Here is a 16,834-nt window from a genome sequence, read left to right as displayed (position 1 = left end):
TTGCCACAGGGTCCTGAAAAGAGGTCATATTTGTAGTGGAGAAAGAGTGGGTATTCCCATACAGATACATGTTGTTTCTCTAATGGTTGACTGATGCACTTAGTGACTACCTCATGACCTTGGACCAAGAGTCCTGGCTTCTAGTGCAGTGTGCGGCGCTTGGTGTAGCGTGATATGGACTCAAAATTGAGGAACAAATATGGTAGTTTGTGGCTTGAATGTTGTAAATGCTGAGGATATCTCGTCTGAAAAAAACCACACCTTAAATTTCAAGCTTGCACAGCTGACTAAAAACTAAAAACTATACTGTGTGCTCTTAAGTACACTGCCAGTTGCTTGTTCCCACCAGTGTAATCAGAGTGCTACATGAGCGCCAGATTACATGCTCAAGGTCTGGTATTTTTTCATTATAAACAGCCCCGTCTATGTTGGGATTTGAACTTGGTTCTCCAGTTACAACGCTGGCAGGCCACATTCCACCCGCCCCACTTTGGTTATCACTGGAAAAGCTCTGAAAAGAGGTAGAAAAATAGAGGGAGGTGATTCAAATATGGTTTATGCCCTTTCTTTAAACGTAATGTGGTAACCAACAGGTTTTCGCCTGCATCTACTTTGTACACAAGAGGTGTCTTAAAAACAGCTTTTGCAGCGGGGTCAACCCATTCTTCTAACCCAAGCTCCCTTAGGGGGGAAGGATGCACCTCAACGAAGATTGGTAAGCATCCAGTAAATAATGTTCATGTCAATTAGTGCATTCTGGATTGGTTCGACCACATTGGTCGGAAACAAGTCATTAAAAAAGTTTTCAAGTCCCAGTCTTTGTCCTGATGATGACCCCGTAAAAATGACTTCGTAGGATTGAAACGTTGACTCAATAATAGTGTACTGCTTTCATTTGGTTTTGGAGTCTTTCACTCTGTTTCAGATTGTGTATGAAACACCATTGCATCCTTAGTCAGTTACTGCTTATTTGCATATATTGTATAGCACTAGTTCACTGTCCACTCATTTACCTCACTTTCACTGCACCGTTGCATGGACGGGTAGCACTTTTTCATCCTTGAATGCTTCACTCAAAGTCAATATGTTTTTTCTTTGTGTGATTTTAAATTTGAACAGTTGAATAAAACCATGTTTCTTCTAGGTCCCATGGTTACTGGGTAGCCACTTGTTCTTTGAATATAACCAAACTCCCTTAAGGACACCTAGTTCACAGCAGGGCTATGAGCTAACATTAACAGCACTCAGAGGCAGTGTTCGTAGCGGGTTGGGTCAACTTTACAAAGGCTCACGCCCAAGTGCATACTTCATACAATCAGGTGATTACTGTGATCTAACTGTAACTCACAAGGAATGGGTAAACAGTATACCTGCTGAAATGTTAAAAAATATGGGTACAAACACCTCTGTTCAGATGACCCAAAGGGATTAGCTTTCTGCCTGCAAAGTAAACAGAGCGGGTACATCGCGCAGGCCAAACATTCGGGCCTATGGCGTAAGACGGACACAATCACCCATTCCGAGCTAATTAATTACTTAGGGAGCAGCTCTGAAGCCCCCCCCCCCCCGGGGAGCCACCGGCACTAGACCCCAGCTGGATGCAGGTAGAGCTCAAGGGCGCCGAGGCAGAAACTGGCACTGATGGTGCCCAATCACCAGCATGCTTTGCCCTTCTGGTATAATGTGCCCCCAAGTAAGCCTGAGTGACACTTAAGTGCTATCACCTTTTTTATTGCCTATCAGCTATTTTGCCCTGATGTATTTTTGGTGTCTATCTTGAGCATCAGTTATTTTCGGTGTTTTAGGATTACAAAGATAAAGGTATTTGGAAGTATGATTTATATGTCATCATTGTGGTGAAATATACACACATGTGGCATGTCTCACATTAAGGTTTTACATTCAAGACCATCTAGATAATTGTATGTACTTCAAAGATAAGAAGATAATGACAACTGTAGCTGATTAGATAAAGTATGTTTCCATTATCAGTTAGTATATTCCGCAGTTAGGGTGAAGTATATTAAGGTATTTATCAAGGTATGAACCGGGATTTAACATATGAGATCAAGGGTTTTAACTTTTTTTTTCAGTTAATCATTTGAGTGCACAGTTGCTTTTTGCACCAGTAGTTTACACATTGAGACACTTACATGCAGTGAGTATCATTACAAGATGGCTGCATCGCTTTATGGTGGCGCTAAATACACACTCCACATCACACCATGCGTCTTTCAGATGCAGATTAAACTCCAACGTAATCTATGTGGTACACATGTTTTAGCCGTCAGAAATGAACTGATGTAAAATTGTAGAGTGCTATAATGCCCGAAAGCAACAAGGCCTGAAATCTAATCCTGATACTACACCTGCCCATTGCCCTCTCCAGGTTACTAAGGGAGAAGCCAGGTTTTTAAGCCCTTCCTAAAAGGAGCATGCAGCTTCACAGCAGTTAGACGAATGGGAAGGGATTTCCCGATTTTGGCAGGCACAACCGAAATAGCTTTGCCTCCCCATCTCTTCCTGTGAACTTTGGGGGTCACGACTAGATTGTGGGCTGCCGACCAGAGAAGTCTTCTAGGGGACTGCCATTGGAACATGGTTTTGATTCCTCCTGGGCTAGCAATTACAGTGGTTTATGAACAATATACATGGATTGACAGGTGATCCGCTTCTGTACAGGATGCCATTGAAGTTCATGCAAACCTTTTGAGACCTGCATATATTTTATGATATCTAACATCAGCCTTGCTGCAGTATTTTGCACCAGTTCCATTTTGGCTAGAGGTGTCTTTTTTAGCATCCAAATAGAGTGCATTACAATTGTCAATCCTGGATGAAATTAGTGTTAAGGCCACCTGTTTCTGTGCAAGGGAAGGAATACATGGAAAGATCTTCTACAAGGTTCTGGTGAACCAAAAACAGGTTGCCACCGTGCAGTTGACCTAAAGATCAAAAGATAAGTCCCAGACCATGATAGCGCATAGGTTTTTTACTGAGTTTGTAGGGGTGGGTAATGTTCAAAACTGTCTGTCCACCAATTCTAGTCCTATACAGATGATTGACTCCCAAACATCAACACCTCAGCCTTCTCGCCATTCATCTTTAGGCAATTCTTGCCCATCCATGAGGCCACTGTCTTCATACAGTTGTTGAAGTTGGCTCCTGTGGAATCCGTGTCCTTCTAGATGGACACGATGATCTGTGTGTCTTCAGCATACAACACAGCCTGAAGCCCAAAGGAGCGAATAAGTCTGACCAAAGGAGCAATGTGTAAATTGAATATCATAGGGCTCAGGGAAGATCCCTGAGGGACCCCCATGGCAAGGAGAAGGTGGCACATTTGAATTAATTTATAATCACCATCTGGGATCTATCCGTGAGAAATGAGCACAATTTCAAAGCTGCATCTCCTATCCCCAAGGCATGTAAATGTTCAGTATGTAAGGTAGGGGAGGTATGAGCATATACCGCACAGAAATGTACCCGCTGCTATGAAATAGAAAAGGGATAGTGAACAAATAAGACCCCAGCCCAGGAAACATCTTTGGTACATCCACTTTTGAATAATATAACTGATTTCCATGAATGATGGCTATCCTAATAGATAACTACTGTTCCAAAGTTGTTGCTCATTCTCTCCCCCATACATTACTCCACATACATGGCCTGCAAGAATGGACATCACACAGCATAGCATTGTGATGTTACCACAACTTGTATGTGCGAAACCATACTCCTAAAGCTTCTGCTTGGCCAGCCGCAATTATCACAACATCCTGTACTTAAATCTCCGTTTCAGAAATCACAGCACTCGGTCCTTCACACCTATGTTCATGATAGCCTATCCCTTGCATCATTAACTGTGCTAACACGTGACACAATTCTCTTTCCTCGCTCCAATTACATTTGCGATTCCTTAGAATATATATTTAATGCCTGTGTGCCCCCACGATGCTGCCATTATTATAACTATTCTGCAGCTTACAAGGAGCATCTCAGATTAACAGGTATGTGAAAGGGGTCTACAGTGTTAACCACTGACATCTGGTGTGATCTGTAAAACATGATTTTTAAATCTGGTAAAAAGCAGTTTAGCCTGAAATCCTTTTGAGGTAGGTTGATCAAGTTACATAAAAGTGATCTGTCAGTAACAGCACTGTATGCTTTGACCAGGATAATTAAAATATTCTCTCTGTTGTCAGTTCCACATTTTCAGTGTTCTCCTGAGTGTAAACCCCAATTGTCAATCGTGTAGTTGATTATGATGTTTCATAAGTTGTTGAAGGTGCCTAGTGACTACCTTCATGATTATGATTGAGTTTTGTAGCTTCCAGCAAAGTCTGTAGTTTGCTTTAACATCTAGATCAATGACTGCTTTCTTCAAGGATATCAGAAACATGAGAATCTAGATTACTAAAACAGTTACTGTTAAAGTTTTTGTTCATTGGCTTTCATGAAAAAACTGGTTTGACCCAAAATTCTATATTTTATATAAAATAGTCAATGTAATCTATGAGTCTTTGGTACCTGTGATTGTTGTTCCTAAAGTGACACAGACCCAAACATCCAAATTAGGAAAGAGAATGATATAGCTCACCCTGATCCATAACATTCACAGGTGGAACACCCACAAACAAGTAAGGCCCAGATTTATACTTTTTGCCGCAAAACTGTGCAAACTCCATTTCACAGCGTCAGGCGGGCGTCATATTAAAGGAATGGTGCAAGCTGGCACTAAACTTGGGCTAGCATCCTAAAAAAAGACACTAGCTGGTTGGGGGTGGCAGTAGGGGAGGAGGGGGTTGTGCATTAAAAAATGACGCTAGCCTGGTTAGAGACAACAAAATGCCTCTAACCAAACTACCGCCAGTTCTTGACGCACAACTACCCAAAACATGACTCCTGTCTTAAGGAAGACAGGAGTCATGCCCACAACCCCAGTGGCCAGCACAGGGGACAAGTGTGCCCTGGGCATGGCCATTGTACCCTGTGCCATGCAGGGGCCCCCAAGTTATGGCCCCCTATGGCAAACAAAAAAAATACTTACCAGGGATGGGATCCCCCATCCTCCGATGTCTCTCTGGTGGGGGTATTCCTGGGGCTTCAGGAGGGCACCTGTGGATCCATTCCATGGTGTTTAACCATGGAAATGGGTCCACAGGTCCCCTAACGCCTGGTCTGACCCAGGCGTTAAATAATGGTGCAAAGCAAGCTTTGCACCATTATTTATCCCCTCCTCCAACCCATGAGTCATTTTAGCACCGGGATGAATATGGGACTATGGGAATAGCACCATTTTTAGATGGGAATGCCTACCTTGCATCTCATTGACGCAAGGTAGGTGCACACATCCAAAAAGTGGTGCAAACTCCTATATTTGGACATTAGAACTGCCTAGTGTCAAAATATAAATATGGAGTGAGGTTTGTGCCGAATTTGCGTAAAAATAAGTGACTCAAATTCTGCAGAGACAGAGTATAAATATGCCCCTAAATACCTAAACAAATGTTACCTGATTTTGGCTTCACCGTAATTTAAAGTATGACATTATTCGTTTGTATGTATGTTGATCAAGTGACGCTTCTCTACATCGCATTGATTGCTACCTTTTACCTTGTGCAAAACCAGTAACACTAAAGCATCCAAGAGATGAGGCTCTATTTTGATCTCATTTTTAACTATTTTTGTGCTTCATTTCTTTCTGTGTGCTATCATGAAGTAACCAAAAATGAACCGGGTTTCGAAGCTTGCTGTTGGGCTGAGTTAGTGCTCCAGAAGAACTATGGGGCATATTTACAAGCCCCTCTCGCCTACTTGCGCCGCCCTAGCATCATTTTTTCTCACTCTAAGGTGGCTTCAAGGAGGCCTTTTCCCCAAGCCAGATCTACAAAGTGGCAGAATGCAACCATTGTGCCACTTTGTAACCCGTTGCGCCACATTATGCCTGCGCCAAGCATCATGTATGCAAGGGGGGGCGTTCTCCCATTAGGAGGCCTAGAAAGATGGCACAGTGAAATTTACGAGATTTCACTGTGCCATTTTTCGTGTTGTTTCCAACGGGCCTCCCTACGCATTGCTGGACTAACACCATCATTTTTGGCGCTAGTCGACCATGCATTACAATAGTGTCAAAAATGTTGATGCTATTGTGCTAACATGCCCCACGGTGCGCCGTATTGTGAACACGGCGCTACCATGGTGACATTAGGAGGGTGACAGAAAAGTGACACATCATAACTGATGCACCACTTTCTTGTAATTATGCCCATAAATTTGGCTGCAAATGTCAGCATGCACCCATTTTATATATGACTTTAGCGTACACTTCCCTTGGGCCAAGGGGTTTTCGCCATGAAAATCACATGGAGACATTTTCAAGGGAAAACTAGTTAAGAATAGGAAAGCATGCGCTTTTACCATTGAGTAAAACTCTAAGCAAGGTGTCAAAAACAGGACGTCACTCAGCACTCCCCCAGTTCTCTTTCATGATTATGCATGTAGGTGTCCTGTGCTTTATTTGACAATACATTTTGCCACATGGGTTTAAGACTGGTGGCGAAAGCAGGACATGCACAAGCCTTGTACATTTAATTCTACCGATAGGCGCTAATTCTTGAATTAATTAACAAACTCAATGCAAGGTGTTCTTTAAGCGAATACAAAATACCTATGTTTTATTCTGTTGCAGGTGACAAGGTTATTCCACTGTATATGCCTCAGTGTGGAGAGTGCAAGGCTTGCAAAAACCCGAAGAGCAACCTTTGTATAAAGAATAAGTATGTTCGTGTTTTGGTGCACATGAGCGTTAGATGCATGTTAGTAAAAAAGGATTAGATAAACATTAACATAATTATATGCCTGTGTCTCTTTAACAGCCTTACAACATTCTCTGGACCGATGGCTGATGGCACCACCAGGTTTAGCTGCCAGGGGAAAGTGGTTTACCATTTCATGGGCACCAGCACTTTTTCCGAGTACACAGTTGTGAATGAGGACTTTGTCGCGAAAATTGATGACGCTGCCCCTCTTGATAGAGCTTGTCTGGTTGGCTGTGGGTTTTCTACTGGGTATGGTTCTGTACTCCATGCAGCCAAGGTAAGGCTCAAACCTTTCACTGTTATTCCAAAATAGCAAAATCAGAATAGAAAATTCACATTTACATGATTAACTCTTTAAAATCTACTCATATTGGAATAGACTGCTTCATAGGGGCACCAAATAGACATATTTTAACAGTCTCTGTTAGTGCATCCTTCACTTTAAAAAACAATGGGCCTCATTTACGAGTTGTTGCCGCAGGGCAGCACAGCAAGTCACGTTGCTGCGCTGCCCTACGTTAACAGGAAAGGGCAGAAATATGCAGTAAAAATGAAATTCTGTTTCCACCAGTGCACAATTTGGTGCTTAGCACCAGCGCAGGCACCCTTCCTCCCTGGTGCAAGGATATCTGCATAGTTGGCATGATTGTTTTTGTACAGTAAGGAATACCTTCCTGCACAAAAACATGTAATGGAGGCATTTTCCTCTTTCTATATGAACAGAGAAAGAGTTAAAAAAGAGGAGAAATAAAGTTATTTCTCCTCTTATGCCTTCCTTGGGGAGGCGCACAGTTTTGATGCATTCCCAGATGTACAGATCCTTGTAAATCTGGTGTTAGAAATTTGGTCTCAGGTTACCCCCTGTCCAAGCAAAGACCCTCACCCTAGTCAGGGTATAGGAGAATCACCCTTAGTTAACCCCCGCTCACCCCCTTGGTAGCTTGGCAGAAGCAGGAAGGCTTAACTTCAGAGTCTAGGTGTAAAGTATTTGTACCAACACACACAGTAACTCAATGAAAACACTACAAAATGACACAACACAGGTTTAGAAAAATAGAGACTAGAACGACAAAAATCCACCATACACAAGTCAAGTTATGAATTAAAAAAGCAAAAAGAGTCTTAGATACTTAGAACAACAGTGCTAACGCTGTTAGCGTGAAAAAGTACCTGGGTTGCGTCCAAATAGCACTGCACTGGAGAGTGTGCATCAGAAAAGGCCAGCGGTGCGTTGATTTCTCAGTTGCAAGCAGGACTGTGTGTCGTTGCTCCTCCGGTAAGGTCGGCGTGCGTCGTTTTTCCACTCTGCAGGAGAGTGATGTGTGGATCCGGACAAGCACCTCGGGTCCGGGCAGGCTTTGCATAGTTTTTCCGCACCCAGCGAGGTTAGCTGCACGGTATCAGAAAAAGAGGGCTATATGGGTTGCGACGTTATCAGCCTCCATCAGCGGGTGTTGCACATCGTTTCTCCAGCGGTGTGCATCGATCTTCCAGCCGCCATGCAGGTGGAGCGTAGATTTCAGCCGCAAAGCCGGCAGCGTGTCGTTTCTCAGCTGCGTCTCAGAAGGTGCATCGAAAATTTCCCCAAACTGCGGTCTCTGCGTGGATTTTCAGTCTTGGTCTGCCAGCTTCACCTTTCAAGGGCACAGGAACTGGATAGGGCACCACTTGGCAGGGCAGGAGTCTCAGCAGAGAGTCCAGGTGCTGGCAGGGGAAGTCTTTGATGACCCTGAGACTTCAACAACAGGAGGCAAGCTCAGGACAAGCCCTTGGGGGTTTCTTCACAAGCAGGATTGCAAGCAGGAATGCATAACAAAGTCCAGTCCTTGTCCCCTTGCACAGGCAGAAGCAGCAACTACAGGATAGCTCCACAAAACACAGTCACAGGCAGGGAAGCACTTCTCTTCATCTCAAGAGGTTCCTCTTGATTTCCAGAAGTGATCTAAAGTCTGTGGTTTTGGGTGCTCTTCTTATACCCATTTGGTCCTTTGAAGTAGGCCTACTTCAAAGGAAAGTCTCTCTTGTTTGTGAAATCCTGCCTTGCCCAGGCCCTAAACACACACCAGGGGGTTGGAGACTGTATTGTGTGAGGGCAGACACAGCCCTTTCAGGTGCAAGTGACCACTCCCCCCCTCCTAGCACCGATGGCTCATCAGGATATGCAGGCTACATCCCAGCTCCCTTTGTGTCACTGTCTAGCGAGAGGTGCAAACAGCCCAACTGTCAAACTGACCCAGACAGGTAATCCACAAACAGGCAGTCACAGAATGGTTTAAGCAAGAAAACGCCCTCTTTCTAAAATTGGCATTTTCAAACACACAATCTTAAAAACAACTTTACTAAAAGATGTATTTTTAAATTGTGAGTTCAGAGACCCCAAACTCCATATGTCTATCTGCTCCCAAAGGGAATCTCCACTTTATTCCTTTTTAAAGGTAGCCCCCATGTTAACCTAAGAGACAGATAGGCCTTGCAACAGTGAAACCTGAATTTGGCAGTATTTCACTGTCAGGACATATAAAACACATTAGTATATGTCCTACCTTAAACATAGACTGCACCTTACCCATGCGGCTACCTAGGGCCTACCTTAGGGGTGTCTTACACGAATGAAAAGGGAAGGTTTAGGCCTGGAAAGTAGGGACAGTTGCCAAGTCAAATTGGCAGTTACAATCTGCACAGACAGACACTGCAGTGGCCGGTCTGAGCCATGTTTACAGGGCTTATAATGTGGTGGCACAACCATTGCTGCAGGCCCACTAGTAGCATTTGATTTACAGGCCCTTGGCACCTCTAGTGCACTGTTCTAGGGACTTACCAGTAAATCAAATATGCCAATCATGGGAAGCCAATTACATACACATTTTATACAGGAGCACTTGCACTTTAGCACTGGACAGAAGTGGTAAAGTGCCCAGAGTAACAAAAACAGCAAAAACAGAGTCCAGCACACATCAACAACCTGGGAAACAGAGGCAAAAGGTTAGGGGAGACCGCGCCAAGGATGCCAAGTCTACCATCTGGGAATGTGGCAAAACCCCTGGGTGTTACGTGGGAAAACCCACCACAACGCCCATGGAACACCTCCTTGACACACCACTTTGTGCTTCCTTGCCTGACTCCATATCTATGAGGCCATGCAAAGCCACACAGGGTGGCTTTGCGTCGTCTCATAGATATGATTGAGAGACCTGTGCCACAGGAGCATCATACAAAGTGACTCTTCAGTGGCGCAGGTCTCTTGTAAATAAGGCCCAATATATTTAAGGATTAAAATAATTTTTTTCATGAGTAAACCAATATAATTAGATTATATTTTAGAAATAGACTACGCTAATGGTCAATTAAAAAAAGAATATACTTGAAGCAATATTATACTCAATTAGATTCTGAATGACTTATTAGTTTAAAGAGCATATACTCTAATTTGAATCACTTCTAAGTTTTGCAAAATTAACGGCACACTGTGAACCCAGAGCCCACTGCTAAGTCTTCATACATGGGTGCAACTGCTTCTAGGGCATTATGGGTACCCTCAGGGCCAGATTCACAATGGTAAACCTACACTTTTGTGTAAGTTTGGTCTTTTTTTTTTGGTATTCGGCACAAGATAGACCTGTCCTTGCTTTTATATGCGAAGTTCTCTACCTTGACTGCAGAGTCTCCGCTTTCATAGATTTACTAATAAATTGTTTGTGAATTCCCAAAAAAGAGTAAATTTATACAATAGTGTAAGTTTACCTTTGTGAATCGGGCTTACTGATTGCAAACAATGTGTAGCCAATGGACCTGCCCTGTATCTGGGTGCAGGGCGTAACTGCCTCCTGTGCTTAGCAGGTTATTGGGAGACAGAGTCTGGGTGTAGGCTACACCCTCTGACAGCTTTTCTAGAATGTTAAGTCTCTATATTATTACATGTTTAATTTAGTGCAGTTAACTAAAAACTGCCTCAGTGTGGGGAGTGCAAGGACGTATATGGATTCCATTGGAAGGCATTATCACAAATATCAGATTTAAAGATTTAAAGCACAGAGCTGTTGCTTTTTGCTTGGATTTCCATTCTCCCCAAAATGCTGTGGGCTAAGGAGTCCTATGACAGCTCACTGTCCTGTTTTTAATTGTGAACAGGGAAACTGGTAGGTTTTAGCTGCCCTGAACTTCCTTCACTCTCCAAACAATGGAGGCAAAGGAAAACAGGCTGTCTGACCGCTGTAACTGAGATCCCTCTTGTCCCTAGAGCAAGATCAACAAGCATTGGCAAATTCAATAGATCTCCGCAGTTCGAGAGATATTGGCATTGTCAATGTCTTTTAGCCATGTGCTATGGAGCAGAGTTGATGATTTATGGTGTGGAAAGGAATTATATGTTCGGAATGGAATTGTTTGCTGTGGGATTATGTGGCATGGAATTGTGTGGTGTTGAGTGGAGTTATGTGTAATGGAATTATGTGGCATGAGGTTCAGTGGAAATATGGGGATAGTAATTATGTGGTATTGAGTGTACTAGAATTATGTGGAGTGGGATTGTGTGTCGTGGAGTGTAATTGTGTACAGTGGTATTGTGTGTTGTGGAGTGTCATGTAGTGAAGTGGAATTATGTGGCGTGGTTTTGAATTTTGTGGCATGATGTGGAATTCTGTGTTATGGATTTGATAAATGTGCTGTGCACTGGAAGTGTGTTGTGGAGTGGCAATATATAGTTTGGTGTGGTATTATGTTGTGGGGAAAGGAATTGTGTGGAGTTGAATTGTGTGGCACGGAACTGTGTGGCGATGAGTGAAATTATGTTGAGTGGAATTTTGTGGCATGGTGTGAAGTGTATTTATATGGAGTGTTGTTATGTGGTGTACAGTGGATTGATCTGGGGGTGTAATTCTATGGTTTTGAGTGAAGTATAAATAGGTGGTATTGAGTGGTATTATGTAGAACTCAAATATGTTGCATGGTATGGAATTGTGTGGTGCTGAATTGTGTTTTGTGCAATTGTGTGGTGTTGTGTGGAATTTTATGGTATGGTGTGGAGCGGAATTATGTAGATTGGAATTATGTGGTATGGTTTGGAGTGGAATTATGTGGAGTCTAATAATGTGGCATGGAGATTTTGTACTGACCCCTTGTGGCTGCTGTGATGCCCTCAAGCAGAACATCAAGGGGGTTGGGGTACGACGGGCACCCCTTCCTCGTTGGGAGGCCAGTCCCAGATGGGCCTCCGCTATCTTCCTTGCCCAGCGGTGAAGATCCTCGCACCATTTGCGGCAGTGGGTGCTCTGCCTGTCAAAGACCCCCAGGGTCCGCACCTCCTTGGTGATGGCACGCCAAATACCCTTTTTCTGATGGCCGCTGACCTGCAGGAAAAAAACAGCAAAAAAGGGAATTAGTTAACCGTCCGGTCCATCACAGTCATGGCCCACCATATCCCTTCCATGCCCTGATGCACATACATTGACCACCATACATGCAGCACTCTGGCCAGGATGCCTCAGCCACCCCCTACATGTGGCTTACATAAACAGCACTCCATACATTCATGGCCCACACATCATGCTCATAGTGTACTCACCTGTTTGTCTGGAGGACCGTAGAGTAGCATGTACTGGGGTAGGACCCCATCCACCAGTCTCTGCAACTCCTCTGCAGTGAAGGCAGGGGCCCTTTCCCCTGACACATGAGCCATTGTCGCTTCCAGACACAGGTCACAGCAGCACTTGCAGTGTAGGTCCTCTCCTGTTGAAGGTCAGGTAGCAAGTGAGTGAAGAGATAGAAAATAACGGTCATGTCCGCAGCAGTGCGTACTGTCACCATAGGCGTAGAACGCCATTGGCTCCTGGAACCCATAGGGCCCAATGATAACCAATGCAAAGTTGTGCAGCGGTCATCGACCGCCTACCACAACGGCGCACACTGCCAGCGGAATTACTTCATTTTCACTTGTCCCTCCTCACAGGTCAGGCAGTCGCCCTTTCAGGGGGGCACAGGCCATGGCACCTAACTGCGTCACAGCAGACATTGACACAGCAACTGACTCTCAAATTCACAAACTGGTTCTGTAAAGGAAGAAACACACTAGGGGGGTCATTCTGACTGCGGCGGACGGCGGTCGCCGCCCGCCACGCGGTTCCCGCCGAAAGACCGCTCCGCGGTCAAAAGACCGCGGCGGTCATTCTGGCTTTCCCACTGGGCTGGCGGGCGACCGCCGAAAGTCCGCCCGCCAGCCCAGCGGGAAACACCCTTCCCACGAGGACGCCGGCTCAGAATTGAGCCGGCGGTGTGGGAAGGTGCGACGGGTGCAGTTGCACCCGTCGCGAATTTCAGTGTCTGCTAGGCAGACACTGAAATTCTTTTTGGGGCCCTCTTACGGGGGCCCCGCGGCACCCCCTACCGCCATCCTGTTCCCGGCGGGAGAACCGCCAGGAACTGGATGGCGGTAGGGGGTGTCAGAATCCCCATGGCGGCGGAGCGCGCTCCGCCGCCATGGAGGATTCTCAAGGGCAGCGGAAAGTCGGCGGGACACCGCCGACTTTCCGTTTCTGGCCGCGGCTGAACCGCCGCGGTCAGAATGCCCAGCGGTGCACCGGCAGCCTGTTGGCGGTGCTACCGCCGACCTCCGCCATGGCGGTAATTACTGCCAGGGTCAGAATGACCCCCTAGATGTGTGATTATGACCCTGTGCTCACCGTTTTCCTCCATTGGCTTCAACCTCTGAGGATGAATATGAGATGGAAACATCCTCCAGTGTACAGATGCCTGCTGGACCTTGCGACAATGGAGGACAGACACATTATCCTATTAAACAGACTTGATCGGGGCACAATCCAAGAACTGTGTGCCCAATTGGAGCCAGACCTGATGTCAGCTATCCGCCAGCCCACAGGTATCCCCCCCTCTAGTGCAGGTCCGGTCAGTGCACCATTTCCTGGCAGGTGGTTCCTTCCAAACAACAGTGGCCATGGCATCAGGGATGTCTCAGCCTATGTTCCCAAACGTGTTGACCAGAGTGTTGTCAGCCCTGCTTAAACACATGCACAACTACATTGTATTCCCCCAGGTGGAGGATCTGGCCACAGTGAAAGCTGACTTTTATGCCCTGGGACATATCCCCAACATCATTGGTGCCATAGATGGTACACATGTAGCATTTGTCCCCCCTCCCCGAAGAAATGGACAAGTGTTCAGGAATAGAAAAAGCTATCACTCTATGAATATGCAGATGGTGTGTTCGGTGGACCAGTACATCTCCCATGTGAATGCCAGGTATCCTGGCTCTGTGCATGATGCCTTTATCTTGAGGAATAGAAGTATCCTATATGTGATGGACCAACTCCAGAGGCACCGGGTTTGGCTAATAGGTGAGCCCAAGGTCCCTACCCAGTATATGTTGGTGTGGGGGTATGGGGTTGTCCCTAAGGGTTAGTGTGTGTCTGACAGTTGCCCCTTGATATTTGCAGGTGACTCTGGTTACCCCAACCTCTCATGGCTACTGACCCCAGTGAGGAATGCCAGGACAAGGACAGAGGAATGTTACAATGAGGCACATGGGCGAACTAGGAGGATAATTGAGAGGACCTTCCAGTGCATCCATCTGACAGGTGGATCCCTGTACTACTCACCCAAGAAGGTGTGCCATATCATCGTTGCATGTTGCATGTTGCACAACCTGGCCTTGAGATGCCAGGTGCCTTTTCTGCAGGAGGATGAGCCTGGTGATGGTCGTGTGGCAGTGGTGGAGCCTGTGTAGAGTGAGGAAGAGGAGGCAGAGGAAGGAGATGTGGACAACAGAAGTAATATCATCCAGCAGTACTTCCAGTGACACAGAGGTGAGACACTGTAACTTCGCTTTACTTTTCAGTTTCCTGTTGGACATTGTACATGGCAGCCTGATTTTCCTATGTCTATGGCCACTTGCTGTACCCTTTGGCATCTCTAATTTCAGACTTCTGTGGCCCACTCTGGCTCCTGGTATGTTTACTGCTGCCCACTAAAGGTAATGCCAATGTTTATATAACTGTACATATGACTTGCAAGGTTTTCAGACTGTTGTACTAATACATATTTCAATCATTTAACAGACTCAAGATTTGTATTTGTTCCAAGGGTGTTTATTTAAGTGCTTATACGTAGAGGTGGCTGTGCAATGGCCTGGGGTGATGGTGGAGGAATGTCCAGTTAGAGTCCAGTCTCTTGGTATCACAGGTGCATTGTCCAATGGGGCAAAGGGGAGTAATGGCAGTTCAAGGTGGACAGGGTGACAGAGTGGGACAGAAAGGTGACAACCGGAGAGTCCTATTTCCTGGCGGGGTCTTGGCAATGTTCTCTGGCTTCTGCCTGGATCGCAGGGACGGTTTGCGGGGTGGTTCTCCTTCTGCAGGGGGTGGGGTGCTGGTGGCCTGTTGGTCCTGTGGCAGGGCCTCCTGTCCACTAGCGCCGGCAGAGGTGGAGGGCTGTTCTTCAGTGTGGCTAGTGTCAGGGGCCCTTTGTTGTGCCACTGCCTCCCTCATGGTGTTGCCCATGTCAGCCAGCACCCCTGCAATGGTGACCAGGATGGTGTAGATGTTTTTAGGTCCTCCCTGATCCCCAAGTACTGTCCCTCCTGCAGCAGCTAGGTCTCCTGCAACTTGTACAGTATCTGGCCCATGGTCTCCTGGGAATGGTGGTATGCTCCCAGGATGTTGGTGAGTTCCTCCTTGAGAGCTGGTTCCCTGGGCCTGTCCTCCCCCTTTCGCACAGCAGTCCTCCCAACTTCCCTGTTGTCCTGTGCATCTGTCCCCTGAACCATGTGACCACTGCCACTGACCCCAGGTCCCTGATCGTCCTGTGTTTGTGGGGTTGTCTGGGGTCCCTGTAGTGGTGTACACACTGCTGATTGATGTGTCCTGGGGACAGTGGCATGGGCCCGCTGGGAGGGTGCTGTGCTGGCGTTTCCTTAGGGGGGAGGGTCTGTGGTGGGATGGGATTGTGGCAGGGTAACCGACTGTCCAGAGGCCCCTGATGGGCCAGGTTGGTCAATGTGATCCAGGCGTGCAGAGCTGCTGTCATCACTGTGGGCCTCCTCTGGGGAGGGGGGACTGGATGTTGCTGGCAACTCCTCTCCGGTGACGTTGGTTAGGGGTCCTGTGGGGATGAAAATGCAATGTTATTGTATCTGCGTGTGCCATCTTGTGCATGGGAGTGTTTCCCTTTATGGTTGTGATTGCCCTGTCAGCTTTGCCTTGTGTGCATGGTGATTTTGTGGGCTAGGTGATTCTCTCTATTGGGCATGCTGTGGTGATGGGTGTCCATGCAGGTCTGTGATGGGGGTCCATGGATTGATGTTACATGCAGGGCTTGGTTTTGGGATGTGTGGGTTGTGATAGTAGGGTATATGTGAGGTGGTGGAGTGATGGGGTAAGGTTAGGGGTAGGAGTTTGTGATGGCATGGAGGTAGAGTGGGGGATATAGTAGTAAAGATATGACTTACCAGAGTCCAGTAGGACTGTGATGGTGGTCTGTGGCTCAGATTGACTGGGTGGTCCTGGCTTGTGTCTCTCTCTGTTGGCAATCTTTTTTTTCAATTGAAAGGTTTGTGGGTAATGTGGGTGTGTGTTTTATTGTGGTGTGAGTGTGTGGGTGTGGTGGGTGTGTGTGTGTCAGGTGTGTGTAGTTTGAATTTTCCAATGTGGTGGTGTTTTGTAAATGTGTGGGTATTTTCAGCGCGGCGGTGTGTACCTCCAATGGTTTACCACGGTTGAAAGACCTCTGTGGTGATTCGTGGCTCCTGATACTGTGGGCGTATTCCTGTTTGCGTAACGGTGTGGGTTTTGGTACCACCAATTTATCACGGACCTTTGGGCTGGCGGCTTGTGTGGGTGTCTGTATAGTGGCGGATTTCTCTGTGTGGGTCATAATACCCGTAGCGGTATACCGCCGTGGTCACGGTATGTTGGCGGCTGTCAGCATGGCGGTAGGCGGCATTTACCGCCAAGGTTGTAATGAGGGCCTAAATGTCTTGTGTGTAGTGCAATTATGTGGAATGGATT

The 16,834-nt window shown here is 46.3% G+C and overlaps 1 protein-coding gene across 1 annotated transcript in view; it reads left to right on the top strand.

The window, feature by feature from the left end:
• Window positions 1-16,834, top strand: part of LOC138289659 (alcohol dehydrogenase 1-like) — a 455,985-nt gene that overhangs the window by 252,912 nt on the left and 186,239 nt on the right. Inside the window, exons 4-5 of the mRNA XM_069230191.1 lie at window positions 6,692-6,779; window positions 6,879-7,098. Of these exons, the coding sequence (XP_069086292.1) occupies window positions 6,692-6,779; window positions 6,879-7,098 (308 nt within the window). The remainder of the gene's footprint in view (window positions 1-6,691; window positions 6,780-6,878; window positions 7,099-16,834) is intronic.

The sequence above is a fragment of the Pleurodeles waltl genome, chromosome 1_1 (assembly GCF_031143425.1).
Source record: "Pleurodeles waltl isolate 20211129_DDA chromosome 1_1, aPleWal1.hap1.20221129, whole genome shotgun sequence".
Classification (NCBI taxonomy): domain Eukaryota; kingdom Metazoa; phylum Chordata; class Amphibia; order Caudata; family Salamandridae; genus Pleurodeles; species Pleurodeles waltl.
The sequence above is the reverse complement of the archived record's forward strand: the minus strand, read 5'-3'. Positions and strand labels throughout refer to the sequence as shown.